At 51.0% G+C, this 15,901-nt stretch overlaps 1 protein-coding gene across 4 annotated transcripts in view; it reads left to right on the top strand.

Annotated features, from left to right (window-relative positions):
* CHST10 (carbohydrate sulfotransferase 10) overlaps positions 1–15,901 on the top strand; it is a 25,592-nt gene extending 9,691 nt beyond the window's left edge. For 2 of the 4 annotated variants that reach the window (XM_033239040.1, XM_033239039.1), the window contains exons 3-7: positions 1,587–1,718; positions 5,687–5,778; positions 9,904–10,138; positions 12,426–12,531; positions 14,244–15,901. In XM_033239040.1, coding sequence (XP_033094931.1) covers positions 1,619–1,718; positions 5,687–5,778; positions 9,904–10,138; positions 12,426–12,531; positions 14,244–14,781 — 1,071 coding nt within the window. In that variant the 5' untranslated portion in view covers positions 1,587–1,618 and the 3' untranslated portion in view covers positions 14,782–15,901. Of the gene's footprint in view, positions 1–1,586; positions 1,719–3,049; positions 3,476–5,686; positions 5,779–9,903; positions 10,139–12,425; positions 12,532–14,243 lie in introns of those variants that run through there. The other 2 variants (XM_033239042.1, XM_033239041.1) reach the window with 2 other exon arrangements.

The raw sequence follows: 15,901 nt of genomic DNA, 5'->3' as shown, positions 1-15,901 counted from the left end.
TGGGTGGTGTTGCTGATAAACTACAGTATGCTCAGTTAAATCTGAAGTTCAGAAAACAACACATAGGTTTTTGTTTGTTTGTTTTGTTTTGTTTTGTTTTTTAGTATCAGTATATGCAATATTTAGGATGTACTTTATACTAAAAAAAAAAACTGAAATTAAACCTAACTGGGTATCCTATGTTTTTATTTCTTCAACCTGTCTTGGGGAACCCAGGAAGGATGCTGGGCCTAATATCTGGGCACAAAAAACACTGGTTTGGGAGCGGAGGTTATAAGTGTGTCTCAGGCAATATTTAGGTTATACTTACACTAAAATTTTATGTTGTTTATCTGAAATTTAATCTTAACTTGGGAGGGGGGGTGTCCTGTATTTTTATTTGTCTAATCAGGCAACCCTATTGGTGACCTCAGGAGACACACGAAGCCTTATACACGGGCACCTGAGTGTGGCTCATGAGCCATTCAGAGAAAACCCAGGCAGCTTGGCAGGTGGTGAGCTCCCCACTGCAGGCTGTATTCAGGTGTGGCCGGATACACCACGTGGTGGGTGTGTCACGGAGTGTGTTTGCATTACAGATGCCTGGTTCCAGTGCGATTCTAGGATGTAAATGTTGAGACCAGGAGGAGAGTGATTTACGTAGGTCTTCCTGGAGCTCTGACCCACGCAGGGTTAGGAGGCCCTCTCTGAAATTACTTGCCGTCAGCACCGTGTTGAGGGGACCGCTTCTCCCTGCCATGCAGAAGTGATGGATGGCCTCAGTCAGTTGGTGGAAGCCAGCTCAGCCCAGGGTCATGTCTGTACGTGGAGAGCTTTGGCTTGAAGAAGCACTGTGTTAAAAGTGAAATAAAACACACTTTCTGGTGTCACCTGCCAAGAACTGACAGTGACTTCCCAGTTCTTTATGTGCCTCCTGCAGCAGAGGGTGGCTTCTGTGCCAGGCTGAGGACCGACATGCCCCGTGTTGCTCCCTGGCTGTGATAGCATGAAAAACACCCACCTCAGTGTTCTACCCAGTCCGTTGCTGGTGAGTGGGCAGAGGCGAGAAGCATCAGTGTTTATTCCTTTGCTTTTTTAGAGCTTCTCTAGGTGTGGCTACATCTTGTCAGCCAGTCAGAATTTTAAACACAGCCAGCTCATAATTGCCCCAGCGTGGCTTCTGCCCACTATGAATGACCCTCAGCTACAGCCTAGTCCTTGGCAGGCCTCTTCCTGCCACCTGCTTCCAGGCCGTCGTGGGAGCTCACTGGGACCTTAGCCTGGGCCCAACAGGAGTCAGGGGGCAAATGTGCAAAGAAGTCTTATTCTGTGTTCCAAGAACACAGAGAGGTGGTCTTCTCTCTTTATTGTGTCTCTCCATTAGGGTGTTCTGAATTTGATTTTATTATTAAATCCATCATTTATATCATTAATTCAATATGAAATGTTAAGTTAAATGCCAAGTGAAACTACCTTATTGTAGCAGTGGGAAAAAACGGAAATATTCGTGCTGATACTTACTGACGGAAATCACCTGCCGTCTTCACTCCTCTTTGTTGACTTGATGTATTTGTAAGCAGCAGGGGCATCTCGCTTATGTTTTCCAGGAAGAGTCAGTGAATGGCTGCAGTGTGACAACATGCACCACCAGTGGCTTCTGCTGGCCGCGTGCTTTTGGGTGATCTTCATGTTCATGGTGGCTAGCAAGTTCATCACGTTGACCTTTAAAGACCCAGATGGTAGGTATGCCTCGTGGCGGAATGAATTTTGGCTAATTCAGACCTTGCTGCAACACTGTTCCTAGGTGCATGCACAGATGACTTCTGTCACAGAGTCAAAGGACTCTCATGCCAGCAGGGACCTTGGAGGCCATGGCCTCCGTTCCTTCTTGTTACAGAGGTGCGAGGGGAGGTGAGTGGGAGGGGCTGGAGGGTCTTTTCAAACATCTCCTCTGGAGGGAGGAAGGATGGTGCTCTCTGTGGCTGAGGCCTGGGTGGTGCCTGAGGAGCAAGGAGCAGGGCCTCCTCCCAGCAGTGCAGTGGCCTTATGCCTTCAGCAGGGTGCCTCTCAGGCTCGCAGTTAGAAATTCTCTCTGCCTCATGTCATCATGACAGGCGCAGCCTCAACTGCTGGGCATGGCCACATGTGTGAAGGTCACCCTCTGTGCAGTGGAGGGGGGTCATTTAAATGTATGTCTTCAGGTTGTCTTGGAGGCTTTTTTAGCTCTACTGAACATAGGCATTCAGATGAGGACGGATAAAGAGCGCCAAACTGGGTCTCAGAACGCTGATTCTGCTCTGATTCTACTTCGTGCTCTTGTCCTTGGCTTGCCTGCATCGCAATGTTTCTCCCACCACATGGACACCCTGCCTGCTCCGGCACCGCCCATGATTGTCCTGAGCATGGTGAGGCGCTCTGTGGTCTGTGGAGTGCTGGATATGTCCAAAGAGGTGTGTGACATGCTCTCCAGCCCCGAGGCCACTTCATTCAGTGGCCAAGCAGGCGAGCATGAGGATTCCAGACACCTGTAGTTATTGAAGTCCTCATTCACGCCGTGGATTGACCCATTCCTTCAGGCTGATGGGGAGATACTGGGGAATGTAGGTGAGCACAGCATCTTTACTCTGCACTGCGCTTTGTGTGTCCTCCTGCCAGTGGTGGCCTTGGGAAGGGGCAGCTAGGGATGCCTCCATGCCAGAAGTCCTTCCTGGAGGCTGCACTGACCTGTGTTGTCTGTGTGACTGTGGGGAACAGGCCCCTGCTCCACCCCACAGAGCTCCCAGGCACATCCCTGGCTGTGTCAAGGGCTGCCCGATGGCCCGATGTCCTACACCTCCTGCCCCATCCTCTCTGTGCCCCACCCTGTCTGCAGAGGGACAGCAAGGTTAGAAGGGAGGTCTGCAGGGAAAAGAGGGACACCCTGAAATTAGCCGGCATGGTGGTTCTTCCCATGACAGTTGTTGGGCCCTGATTTTCTGTCATTGCATGTCCCACCACATCCCCCAGGAGTCCTCGAGAGAAACCTGTGAGGTGTGCACAGCCTCGGGAGGTGGTATCACACCTGCAAGTATCTGGGCAGGTGTCACAGAGCATGACAGCTCCCACCCGGGACTCGGGGTTCCGTCAGCAGAGCAAGGGTCGATGCTTGGAAGGTTGCTGGAATGTGAGACGATGATCTCAGTTTGACAGTTTGGACATTTCCGTGGCAGCTTCAGCCCCGTGACATGCCACTGAGAGATCCCTCCTGAAGCCCTAGCGTCGTGGTTCTCATCCCCGCAGCACTTCCGAGTCACCTGTGGGATTTTACACACCTGCTGTGCGTGAGACCCGGTGGAGGAGACTCCCTCGGGGTGCGGCCGGTTGAGAAGCACAAGTGTGGATCCTAGCTGGAGAACGGAAGAGAAGCAGAGCTCTGCGAATAAGAACTAGGTGTTACTCGGGATGCTCCTAAATGGCGCCTCCTGGTGTGGAAGGCACTCAAAAGCCAGGTCATGAGGTGAAAGTGTTTATGGTTTGTTTTGCTTAAAAAAGTAGGAGTAGATGTGATGCATTTTAGTGCATTTATTCCATCGGTAATAGTTAAATAAGACGTGTGCCCTTGTGTTTTACTGGTACCTGGCAGAATGGCCTCTAAAGAATGCCTTGTTTCCCAGCGGCGTCTGGTACGTGAGGTCTCAGTCTCCTTTGATGTATCGAGTTTCGTGCTGAATGTTTTCAGTGTAGACACTGATCCTAGAAGCTAAGCAGGGGCGGACCCAGTTAGAAAAAAAGCAAGTGTAGGCGTGGAACAGGGTTTTGTGAAGAGGAGAAAAGGCGTGGTAGGGAGTGTTAGAAGATAAAACCTATGAAGAAAGATGAAGGGCTTTTGGATTTTATACCTGGAGAGGAGCATTGCAGCGATCCTTAACACTGCCTGTGAGATCTTTCCAGCCGGCTGCCTGAAGGCGAGTGGAAGGGGGCGTTTCCCCTGCCCTGTGAGATCTGGTGTGGTGGTGTGTGGGTGCTGGGTCACTGAGATGGGAGAGCTATCCCGGACCCCAAGGCAGGGGGTGCTGGTGCTGAGGATGCTGTTGGCTGCACAGTGTCCAGTGAACTCAGCGAGAATCCTCTGTCGTGGGCCCACTCTAGTTGCGGGGTGGCCACCACAGCACTACCCAGCCTGCTTCACTCACATGGGATGTTACCTAATTGTCCCAAAGTACCTGGTTAGGATCCTGAAGGTGGATGTCCGCCGGCCGAGTTCTGGATGCAGGATGCGAGCTGACACGCAGCATCTTGCCAGTGCACAACGAGGCCGGGCTGAAGCCTCAGGAGCATTTACACTCAGAGCCTGCCCTGCAGGCGTCAGAGAGGCCCTGGGCTGGGGTGGTGTAGGCCTCTCCCGTGGAGCCCGCCCCTCCAGCACTGTGTTTTAGAGAGTGTGCCCCGGAGCCTGGATCTTGGGCAGCACAGGAAACCCAAAGTGTTGTGTAACCCAAACCCAAACCCAAAGGGTTTGTAAACTTGTGGCCGTAAAGGGTTTTTCACGTGTTGGAGTTTATTTCACACACGTTCATGGTGTTTTTGATTATGAACCAGAAGCCCATTGTGAAGTGTCAACGACGAGGAAATAACAGACGCAGCAGTGTCCTCGGCGGGGAGTTCCATTTCCTGGAAAGTGCGTGGAGAAGCCTTGGCCTCAGTGCTCCCGGGCTGCTCCTTTCAGCTCTGCCCTGTGGGCCGGGGCCGGCCTCAGAACCCCCATCAGTGGTGTGCATGTTCTTCTCACCTCCCTGCCTTTCCCGGTTTCTCCTGCCACTGGAGCCCCTAGGAAGAGCATGGTTGTCTTGAGTTGCTGTTTAAAGCAACGTGTACTTTTTTTAGTGTTACAGTTTCTGTTCAGCTCAGCAGTGGAGCCAGTGATATTTGTGGCAATGATTTATCCTCAGTTAGCAAATTTCAGTATCATATTGAAAGGATCAGGTGTTGTAACTAGACTTTCTCATAGGAAAATAAATCCCCCTCAGTGAAGGGAATGTGATGGAATCCTATGGCGGGACTCAAAATGACGCCCTTGTGGACCTGGTTTGTGTGTGTAGGCGCTGGCTTTTCCTCTCTCCTGGTTGACCTCCTCATCGGTTCAGAGCCGCCTGAGGGCAGAGCCTGTGATGTGAAGGTCTCTGCAGCCTTGACCATCTTTGCATGTGTTGATTTGCCGTCTGTGGATACTCCCCAGTGAGATGTCTGGGTGTCTCGTACCTATTTTCTAATTGGATTGGTTGGGTTTTTAATTGTTGAGATGTGAGGGTTCTTTATATATTTTAGATAGGAGTCCTTGGTCAGATACGTGGTTCGTAAATATTTTTTCCCTATCTGGAGCTTGTCTTTTCTTCCTCTTCAAATGGGCTTTCACAGTGCAGATTTTCTCCTTGGTTGTTTTTTTAAAAAGATTGATGGTTTTATGTTTCACGTTCAGGTCTGTGATCCACTTTGAGTTCATTGTTGAATAAGGGGTGAGGTTCGGATCGAGGTTTGTTCCATGTGTGGATGTCCAGGTGCTCCAGCACCATCTGTTGGACAGACCGCCCTCCTCCGCCGAATGGCTTTTGTGGCTTTGTCAAAAGGCATTCTGGCGTCTTTGAGAGCTTCTATTTCTGGGGCCTCTGTTCTGTCCCATCCACCTGTGTGCCTTTTCCTTTTAGAGAAGACCAACCTCTCTGTCTTCCAGTGTACAGTGCCAAACAGGAGTTTCTGTTCCTGACAACCATGCCGGAAGTGAGGAAGTTGCCAGAAGAGAAGCATATTCCTGAGGAACTGAAGGTGGGCACAGCCAGGCCGTGGTCCTTGTCCCCTCGAACACGGCACCCCTGTTGCGGGGAGCTGGCCTTCCCCTGTGGCGGGTTCCGCTTGTCATCACCTCTGCGTTAGGGCCTTTTCCTGTGTTACTTCTCCATGTTTAGTTCACTGTGTTAATTTCCATTTGGGGGAGGCACAGGTCAGGTCTGTTTTTGTGCTCCTCACAGAGCTTGGCGCATCAGGGCTGCTCTGTCACTGTTGGTTGGGTGGCATTCCTGACCAGGTGAACATGAGCCTCGCCAGGGTAGCCGAGAGTATTGGGCGGGGTCAGGAGGAAACCAGGAGTGGGAGAAGACATCTCCCCAAGTCATGGGGTTTTAGAGCGAAAGGGGGCCCTGGACAGTAGAGCAACTAATTCAGCCTCCAAATTCTGTGGAGGAGAGAACTGAGCCTAGGAAAAAGGCAGATGCTCCACAGTCCCATGGAGTTCCTGGCGGAGCTCAAGGCTGCTGCCTTCCACCCAGCCCTTGCCTGGCTTGACATTCTGGCTCCGTGTCTTTCTCTGCAGGCTTCTTGTGCACCTAAATTCCTAATCATTCCCTAGCTGGGATGAGGGGTGCACTCTGGAAAGCCTCTCACTTCCTAACCCCCATTCTGGAGCTAGAGGGTTGAAGTTGCAATTGTGCCAGAAGGAATGAAATGGGTACAGCAAGCCCTAAACATATTTTTAAGCCCAGAATCAAGCCATAGAGATGGGGACAGCTCCTAGCCATGGTTCACAGTGTAAGGACGATAAATTAGAACTCAATAAACATAGAAAACATACACCAGTCAGAGTGAGTGCTGCTGGAGGTTACTTCTCATACGACATTGGTGGAATGGAAGTCAAGTCTACAGAACTCTGAGACAGCCTAGGTGTTTCTTTTAGGTTGAGGCATCCCAGGGTAAGAAAATAATTTGGATGGGCTACAGAAACAAGACCAGAATATCCTATGGAAAATAGGAGAGTGACTTTAATAGGATGGATTTAATAGGAAATCAGTTACATGGGTGAAAACAAATGCAGGGTAAGCCTTCGGCAAAGTGTCACAACAAGGTTCCCTCGAGGATGCCACATCCTGTGAGGAAGAGGGCGGTCATCTTGGTGCTCCTTCTCCCTCTCTCCGGGTGGAGGGTGCTCCCGGAGAGATCGCCAACCTGCAGGAGTCATTGCAAATAAAAAGACTGCGCCTGAATGTGCTTTACAGTTTGCAGTGTACTTTACTGGGTTTCAATCTCATTGGTCTTCTGAGCCGCCCTCTGACGTATATTTTTATTCTCAGTTTGCATTTGGGAAACATGAGGCTCAAGCAACTGTGCTCACTGGGTCAGTATCCCCTGGACAGCCAGTTGTAAGCCTGGGCTTTGAACTCAGTGTCTGCTGTGCCCTTCTCTTCTTACCCCCTGCCGCATTCATTCTCATGAGACTCAGATGGGAGGTGAGGGAAGTGGGGGATGTCAGGGGTGATGTCCGCTGAGGCCACATGTCCTTGGGTGACACCAAAACTCAGCATGTGTCTTCTCACAAGGAAGGGGATTTATCAACGTGATCAGGTTCCGTAGCTCACCTTTAAAAGTTTATTTTGGCCGGGAGCAGTGGCTCACTCCTGTGATCCCAGCACTTTGGGAGGCCGAGGCAGGCAGATCACCTGAGGTCAGGGGTTCGAGACCAGCCTGGCTAACTTGGTGAAACCCCATTTCTACTAAAAATACAAAAAACTAGCCAGTGTGGTGCCATGCGCCTATAATCCCAGCTACTTGGGAGGCTGAGGCAGGAGAATCACTTGAACCCAGGAAGCGGAGGTTGCAGTGAGCTGAGATCGTGCCATTGCACTCCCGCTTGGGCAACAAGAGCAAAACTCAGTCTCAAAAAAAAAAACTTTATTTTGTGCATGATGTAGCCAAATGTTTGAATGGAAAATAGAAAATAATATCTATCTTTAAATTGGTTTTGTGTATTTCCAAAGGGAAAAAAGAAAACAATGCTCATTCGTAGACACAATTGAACAGGAAATCTTTTTTCTTTAGCTGGGCATGGTGGCTTACGCCTGTAATCCCAGCACTTTGGGAGGCTAAGGCAGGAGAATCGATTGAGCCCAGAAGTTCGAGACCAGCCTGGGCAATATACTAAGACCTCATCTCTACAAAAAATACAAAAATTAGGTGGTTATGGTGGTGTGTGTCTATAACCCCAGCTACTTGGGAGGCTGAGGTGGGAGAATCACTTGAGCCCGGGAGTTGGAGGCTGTAGTGAGCCATGATTGTGCCACTGCACTCCAGCCTGGGTGACAGAACGAGACCTCGTCTCTTAAAAGAAGAATTTTTGTCTTTGTCTTTAATGCTTTGCTCAAAGAAAAGCAATATCTAATATCTTTTTTTTTGTTGTTCAAAGGAAAGCAATATTTAAAAGTACAGAGTTTTCTGCATTTTCTAAAGGGAACTTGCTGGGACGTGCTCTCCCCTGACGCGCTGCTCTTGAGTGCCATCCATGATCAGGGTTAGGTTTGGAACAGAGGGAGGAGAAGACAGAGAGGCTTTTTTGAGATCATTGAGCAAGAGGTGGGATGGATGCGGAAATGAGGTTGAATGAGACCCGTTCTTCTAAGAGCAAGGAGAGTGCCTGGCGTGGCTTCTGATTTTCTGTGGCGGGTGGAGGGCCCCGGGCAGCCGCTGATGCCCTGTGGGGAGGAACGGAGGCCACTCTGCAAAGGGGCCTCTCGCTTCCAGTGTCTTCATCTCGGAAAGCAGGCAGTCAGGAGCCCTCTTCCCAGCACCAGGGAATCCCAGGAAATTCACTTAAACACACGAGGGAGAAAGCATCCTGGCCAGAGGTCATGAGTGTAAGGGAGTTTGGTTACAGTATATCCACAAAGGAAGAGCTGGGCAGGGGGCATTGAGGGGCGCCCTCTGTCATCCTGATAGTTCCAGCGTCTGCATTCTAATGTGTTCTAGAAGGCTTACATCCTTCCCATTTTCTAACTGACATTGTCCCCTGGGAGGACAGGTTGTTAAAACTACCCTATAAATGGATTTCCTGGCAAGCCTAGCGCATTTTAAAAGATATAACAAGGACATTTGGGTCCATTCAATACAATTATTTGGAAGGATCGCCTGCTTTGAAATCTTGGGAAGTTCTGTGTAGCTTTAAGAGATAGATGTAGCAGCAGAAGCCTTCAAAATGCTGAGAAACAGGGCCACAGCTAGAGGCGGCCGATGGAGTGGTGTTAGCGGAAGCAGCCCTGCTATTCAGGAGTGCCCTTGGGATACCCCCGGGGAACAAGGAGGTGTGGGCAGCAAGGAGACTTTAACTCACCGAGGTCAGGGGGCCTCTGAGCAACTTCTGTGTGTACTGGTAGATCTCCCTGTGCCCCCTCCAACCCACGCACACACAAGGCCTCTCACGTTACAGGTATTCTCTTAGGTTCTAAAACAGCCCTGAAAAGAAAGGACCAGCATGTAGAATTTGAGCTTTTTCATTTTCTTTCCCCCTAGCCAGAGGATTCCAAACCTCTTATTTTGGTTTTTAATTTTCTTTTTTTTTTTCCCCCAAGACGGAGTCTTGGTCTGATGCCCACACTGGAGTGCAGTGGTGCGATCTCCGGCTCACTGCAACCTCCACCTCCCAGGTTCAGGTGATTCTCCTGCTTGAGCCTCCCAGGTAGCTGGGATTACAGGCGTGCACCACCACACCCAGCTAATTTTTGTATTTTTAGTAGAGGTTTCAGTATGTTGGCCAGGCTGGTCTCGAACTCCTGACCTTGGGACCTGCCCACCTTGGCCTCTCAAAGTGCTGGAATTACAGACATGAGCCACTGTGCCCGGCCTTATTTTGTTTTTTAAAGTCAAACTTATCTCCAAAGACGTCCAAGGAACCAAGCTTGCATTCATTTTCCTTGCCCAGCCTGCCGATCGGGCTGGTGGAGAGGCTCTGAGGAAGGCCTCGGGAGGGGGCTGGGGGTAGTGAGTGTCACTCTGTAGAAAGGCAAGGAAGGGAAGAAAAGAGGGCCCCAGATGGAAAGGAGGGGATAGGCCAGCAGGAGCAGCTCTGCTTGGCCGGGTCCTGCCTCCTTTAATGGTTCCTGGGCCTCTTCTGCTCCGTGTCACCTGCAGCCAACTGGGAAGGAGCTTCCAGGCAGCCGGCTCGTTCAGCCCCTGGTCTACATGGAGCGCCTGGAACTCATCAGAAATGTCTGCAGGGATGACGCCCTGAAGAATCTCTCGCACACTCCCGTCTCCAAGTTTGTCCTGGACCGAATATTTGTCTGTGACAAGCACAAGATTCTTTTCTGCCAGACTCCCAAAGTGGGCAACACCCAGTGGAAGAAAGTACTGATTGTTCTGAATGGTGTGTGTGGGTTCGCTGAGTGTCCCTCTGGGAAGGGTCTCGGTGACCGGGGCTGAGGAGGCTGGGGAGGACGGCAGGGAGGAGTCACACAGGGGCTGGTTTCTCCTGAAAGGACTGGTGGCCTTCCAGTCAGGCCTGCCTTTGTTGTTTCCTGTTAGTGTTGTGCCTTAAAAGTTAGGGGGGCTCGTTTAGACACCGATTCTTTTCAAAGGGGCACAGCCACAGTCCGGCTGTCCTCACCTGTCACAGCAGATGCTCACTTTTGGTGGCTCGCCCAACCCCAGGTCCCCCTCTGTCTCTTCAGGTTCCCTGTGCTGATGGTTATGGTCACCACTCTGTCCCACGTCCCAGAGCCCCACACTCGCTGAGCTGCCAGGTAGCCTCACGGTTGCCCTGTCTGCAATGAGAAGGGCTCACACCATAGATCCTGGGAGGGGAGCCCTGGCCCGGGGCCTGGGTCCTCTTTACCTGCAGACCAAGCGTTCTTTGTCAGCGAGCAGGAAGAAATTGTACCCCATTTCACACTAAGCATCTGTGTTCAGAGGATTGAGTCAGCTTGCTTCAGGAAACCTGATGTTTGCTAGGGAACAAATTAGATCATCACAAAGTGACCTCATACACGGCAGTTTTGATTACTCACTACTCTTTTTAGAGATGCTTATTTTAATTCCAATTAGTCTAAACCGATCCTGATAATTATGGGCTCTGCTTATGAAATTTAGCTTCAGACAGAAGTTAGTTCCTGTCAACAGCAGTGGGACTCCTGGATCAGGAATCAGATTTTGGGGCACCATGGGTGGGTGGCCCTGGGGCTCCATGTCCTGCTTGCCACTCCTGATGCTGCCCACAGAGTCCGTGGTCACTCCTGGCTGCTGTTTGGCCTTCACACGGGTTGGCTGGGAGAGAGAATGGTGGCACCTCGTCTTCTGGTTGTCACATGTAATTAATGTGCTTCTGCAGTCATTGGATAGCATGTTGGGTTTTCAGAAGCAGAAGGAGGCTGCAAATCAAATTGAAAACAAGAAATCCACAAAAGGCTCACAAATCAGCCACCACAGTGTGAAGCAGCATACTTTAAGAAGTAAACACCCACTACACCAAGGGCAGTGTAGAAATCGGAGTGGGCTTGCTGTGTCACGTAATACAGAAGCGGGTGGTGGTGCTCCTTGTGGCTGTCTTCGGTGACCACTAGTGTACCTGGATGGGGACAGGTACGTGAATGGGTCCATCTGTGGACCCACAGAGCTGGTTCTGTCATTGTCCCCTTGAGAGCAGTGCTCCCCACGCCTCATTTGCAGCCATCCATAGTACATACTGCAGAGTTCTGGACTGGGCTTTAAACACTCGGGGGAGGAATGAATAAAACAGACAGGACTGTGTCCACTGCTCAGATGGCCAAGGGAGAGTCTTCCCTGCCAGGTCTCCAATCTTAACCCTACAGGATTAACACAGAGATGGATATTAAGGTTTGCAGAGGCTTGGAGAAAACCCCAGCATACTGATAGTATATTTCCATTTGTCTGCATTGAGAAAAGAGGGAAAAGCCTGCTCGGCCACCAGGCTGAGGATGGCCCCTGCCCAAGTTCCATTCAGCAGCCTGGACCAGCACTGGTCCCTAATGACAGACCCTGGCTGTTGGCACGGCTCTGCCTACTCGACACGCCTTGTCCTCTTGACTCCTGTCTCAAATGTATCACAGCTCCCATAGCTTAGTCAGATTTTTCCAGCATCAAAAGGTCCTTTGCTCCTTGCCAGCCTGGGATGCTCCAGGGGTACCTGAGCGCCACTGTGGGCCGGGCGGCGTGTGGTGCTGTGGGAGCTTAGCCTGTCTATGGGATGGGGCTGTGAAGCTGCCGCGGGCACCTGTTAGCACGACGTTCCAAAGTCCTGCTTCTCTGGCATTTTCCCCCAGTCTCAGAGTAGAGTAAGTGTTGCTGGCGTTAGGAATTCTGTTTGCATGCAGCGATCTTCCTCTAATGGCAGATTTAGCCCAGTTAGGTCCATTGCCAGGGGTAGTAGGCACTGCCAGCATTTCCACTCCTGCTCCCTCCCCCTCCTCTCTGAAATCGTCAGTTTCCTCTGGTTGGCTTATGGATTCACCAGAAGCTTTTCTTCACTCTCTCATCCTGCTGGCAGAAGCAATTGAAATTCAAAGACCTAAACTCGGATATTGGGGGTGGGCATGTCATGCACACGTGGGGAACATGGGGCCCGAGGTAAGGACCTGCCCTTCTCTAAGGGGCGCACTGGAGCAGCCAACCCGCCTTCCCTTCTGTTTGCTTCCCAGGAGCCTTTCCTTCCATTGAGGAGATCCCCGAAAACGTGGTGCACGACCACGAGAAGAACGGCCTTCCTCGGCTCTCTTCCTTCAGTGATGCAGAAATTCAGAAGCGGTGAGAGCAGCTTCCTCAAAGCGGAGGGGGGAATTTTTGTCAACCTGGGAAGAAATTTGGGAAAAACTCCAGGCTCAGTCCTGTACTTGCCAGATGGATCGGAGGACCACAGAGGGCTGTCGGTTTGCATCAGTGAAAGGCAGCTAACTTCCCCCCCATTCAGCTCCTCTCAACTCTCAGTTCCTTCTGAGAATTTCCAGCCTCCCCTTCACACAGTCCGTTAACATGAAGGTTACATAATTTTATTAATAGAAATGAGCAGACAACTTGGTTCTCCTTTGGTAAAGTTTTATAGATTGCTTGCTGAAGATGATCTTTTCTTTACAAGAAAGGGATTTGGATTGCCGAGACCTCACTGACTATTTGATTCTCCTGGAGGCGTTGTGCCCCTTGCCGTGGGAGCTGCCCCCGGAGTGGTTGTGTGGGCTACACCCAGCATGGGCAGGGTAGAGAGACAGAACCCCTGATCGCAGCAAGGATGGAGTCCAGGCTGGGCGCAGTGGCTCACACCTGTAATACCAGCACTTTGGGAGGCCAAGGTGGGCAGATCATTTGAAGTCAGGAGTTCAAGACGAATGTGACTGACAGAAACCCTGTCTCTACTAAAAAAAAAAAAGCCATGGTGGCACACACGTGTAGTCCCAGCTACTCGGGAGGCTAAGACAGGAGAATTGCTTGAACCTCGGAGGCAAAGGTTGCAGTGAGCCGAGATCTGGCCACTTCACTCTAGCCTGGGTGACAGAGCAAGACCGTCTCAAAAAAAAAAAAAAAAAAAAAAAAAAGATGGAGTCCTTAGCTAATAAGTGAGAAAGTTCTCATGTAGTAGCTCTCAGGTGGCCGGGAAAGCAAGGCTGAAAAGGAGTAAGGATACAGAAGCAGCAGCTCACGTCAGGTCACCAGCTGGATCTGCAGACCTGGGTCTGCAGCCACCTGCCTTGCATGGCGCCCTCCCACCCTTACAACCCTTACCAGAGATGCTCCTGGTGAGGACTGTCCTGCTGTCGCCTTGAGCACTCGGGCTTTTGTGAGACTCAGTGAGTGAAGACATGCAAAGCACAGAGAGCAATTTCTGGCCCGTCGTAAGCACGCCATGTTCCGTGATGTCACTGTTGTCATCGTCACTGCTGCCGGCCCTCCTCCCCAGGGCCACGCTCTGCTGCCGCCTGCTGGCAGCTCACTCAGACCCACTTCTGCCCACTGGAGTGTGAAGCCTGACTCTCCATTTTCTCTTGCTCCCCTTCCCCTGGCAATTGGAATTGAATTTTTAAAAATATGCCCTTAAAGTAACTTTCCCTGGCCTCATCTATTCCTGACTCACTCATAGTTCCTGCCCTTAGGATTTTCTGCCCAGGAACAAAATTCATAAACATTCTTGAATCATTGAATCAATGATTTTGAATCATTCAAGTAAAACAGAATGTAGATTAAATAGATGTCTTTACAGTGACTGCCTACGATGAGCGCTGTGGCCTTGGACAGGTAAGGTTTTCCAAGCCTCCGTTTCCTCACCTGCAAAGTGGGGTAATAACAGGATTAATCCACAGGATCTTGGAGTAGATTAAGTAAGAGACATGTGGAATGCGTTCATGGCAGCCTTGGCAGGTGAGGTTCCCATGCACAGTGCTGCGCTCCGCTCATTCCTTCCTCTCCCGCCCCCTCGGCCGTGACCTCCTGGGGCGTCAAGTTAACCTCTTGTTCATTTTTTCCCTTAGATTGAAAACATACTTCAAGTTCTTTATTGTAAGAGATCCCTTCGAAAGACTTATTTCTGCATTTAAGGATAAATTTGTTCACAATCCCCGGTTTGAGCCTTGGTACAGGCATGAGATTGCCCCTGGCATCATCAGAAAATACAGGAGGAACCGGACGGAGACCCGGGGGATCCAGTTTGAAGATTTCGTGCGCTACCTGGGCGACCCGAACCACAGATGGCTAGACCTTCAGTTTGGGGACCACATCATTCACTGGGTGACGTATGTAGAGCTCTGCGCTCCCTGTGAGATCATGTACAGTGTGATTGGGCACCACGAGACCCTGGAGGACGATGCCCCCTACATCTTAAAAGAGGCTGGCATTGACCACCTGGTGTCATACCCGACCATCCCTCCGGGCATCACCGTGTATAACAGAACCAAGGTGGAGCACTATTTCCTGGGCATCAGCAAACGAGACATCCGACGCCTGTACGCACGGTTCGAAGGGGACTTTAAGCTCTTTGGGTACCAGAAACCAGACTTTTTGCTAAACTAATGCCTAGGACCTATGAATTCAAATATCTTGGTTAGACCTGGGGCTAACCAGGTGGAGGTCGGAGCCCAGAAATGACCCTTTCTCCACCACACCCCTCCTTTTAGGACGCCTGGGGTCTCCCACGGGGCTGTGAGTTGCCTCCGCATACCACTCAGGACCCCGACTGTTACAACTTAGTTCGGATGTAAGATGCTCTGAGGACCCTGCCCCCACCCCTGTCATTAGGATGTCGCTGGCCTTTGCTTACCTCAGAGGGGAGAGAAGACTTAAGATTTGCAGTTTGACAGCCCAGCAGGGAGGAAGCATCACACAGTGTTAGGAGCTATTTCCCTCAGGTGTTAAGGAAGGGGAGGCCCCTGAGGTTCTCCTGGCTAGTCGGGGTGGCCTCACCCGTCACTGGGTCACTGGTTGGTTGCAGAACAGCATCCAGCACTCTGAGGAGGGACAGAGACACAAGGGGACTGCTGAAACCGCAGAGGCTTTTGCAGCATCAGATCTGAGGAGTAAAACGGCACCTCTGGCCTTCATCTGGGTGCTGCTACGATTGTGGAGGCAAAGCATTCTTTCTGTGACTGTTTTGTTCCCGTGGTCAGCGATGGCCAGAGGGTGGTGTGGGGTCTGGGGGTCCATCTCCACCTGTCTGCTCCAGGGAGCTCCCACCTTGGGGCTGAAGACTAGCAGGGGCCACATGCCAGCGTTACAGGATTCAGTGTAGTTTACATATTTTGATTCCTTTCATCTCAGCAAAATGGGCACCGCCAGAGCCATTTCTCATCATGCCACCATCCTGGACCATGTGACTGGAAGGTGGGTAACCAAGTTCACCAGCAATAAAACCCATGGCCCAGGTAGCCTCCAGCAGCGTGACTTCCTGGCAGCGAGGTAGGCCCTGGTGCAGGGCAAGCCACAGCGACCATTTCAGATACCGTCCACAGCCAGGGCCGCTGAGACCCGGGACAGTTTCCTGGGGTGAGTGCCAGCCTGAGCCTGCATGGTGCTGCCGAGCCCGGGGTAGAGGAGGGAGTCAGGCTTTGCTTCAAGGCGGCCTCTACCTTTTCTCAGAATGGTTTCCTGAATGTGTCAATGTGAAAGTAAAATAAAATTTATGTGCCAAACCTGA

The sequence above is a fragment of the Trachypithecus francoisi genome, unplaced genomic scaffold (genome assembly GCF_009764315.1).
Source record: "Trachypithecus francoisi isolate TF-2019V2 unplaced genomic scaffold, Tfra_2.0 Lachesis_group17, whole genome shotgun sequence".
Classification (NCBI taxonomy): domain Eukaryota; kingdom Metazoa; phylum Chordata; class Mammalia; order Primates; family Cercopithecidae; genus Trachypithecus; species Trachypithecus francoisi.
This window is presented reverse-complemented; position numbering and strand designations above follow the sequence as displayed.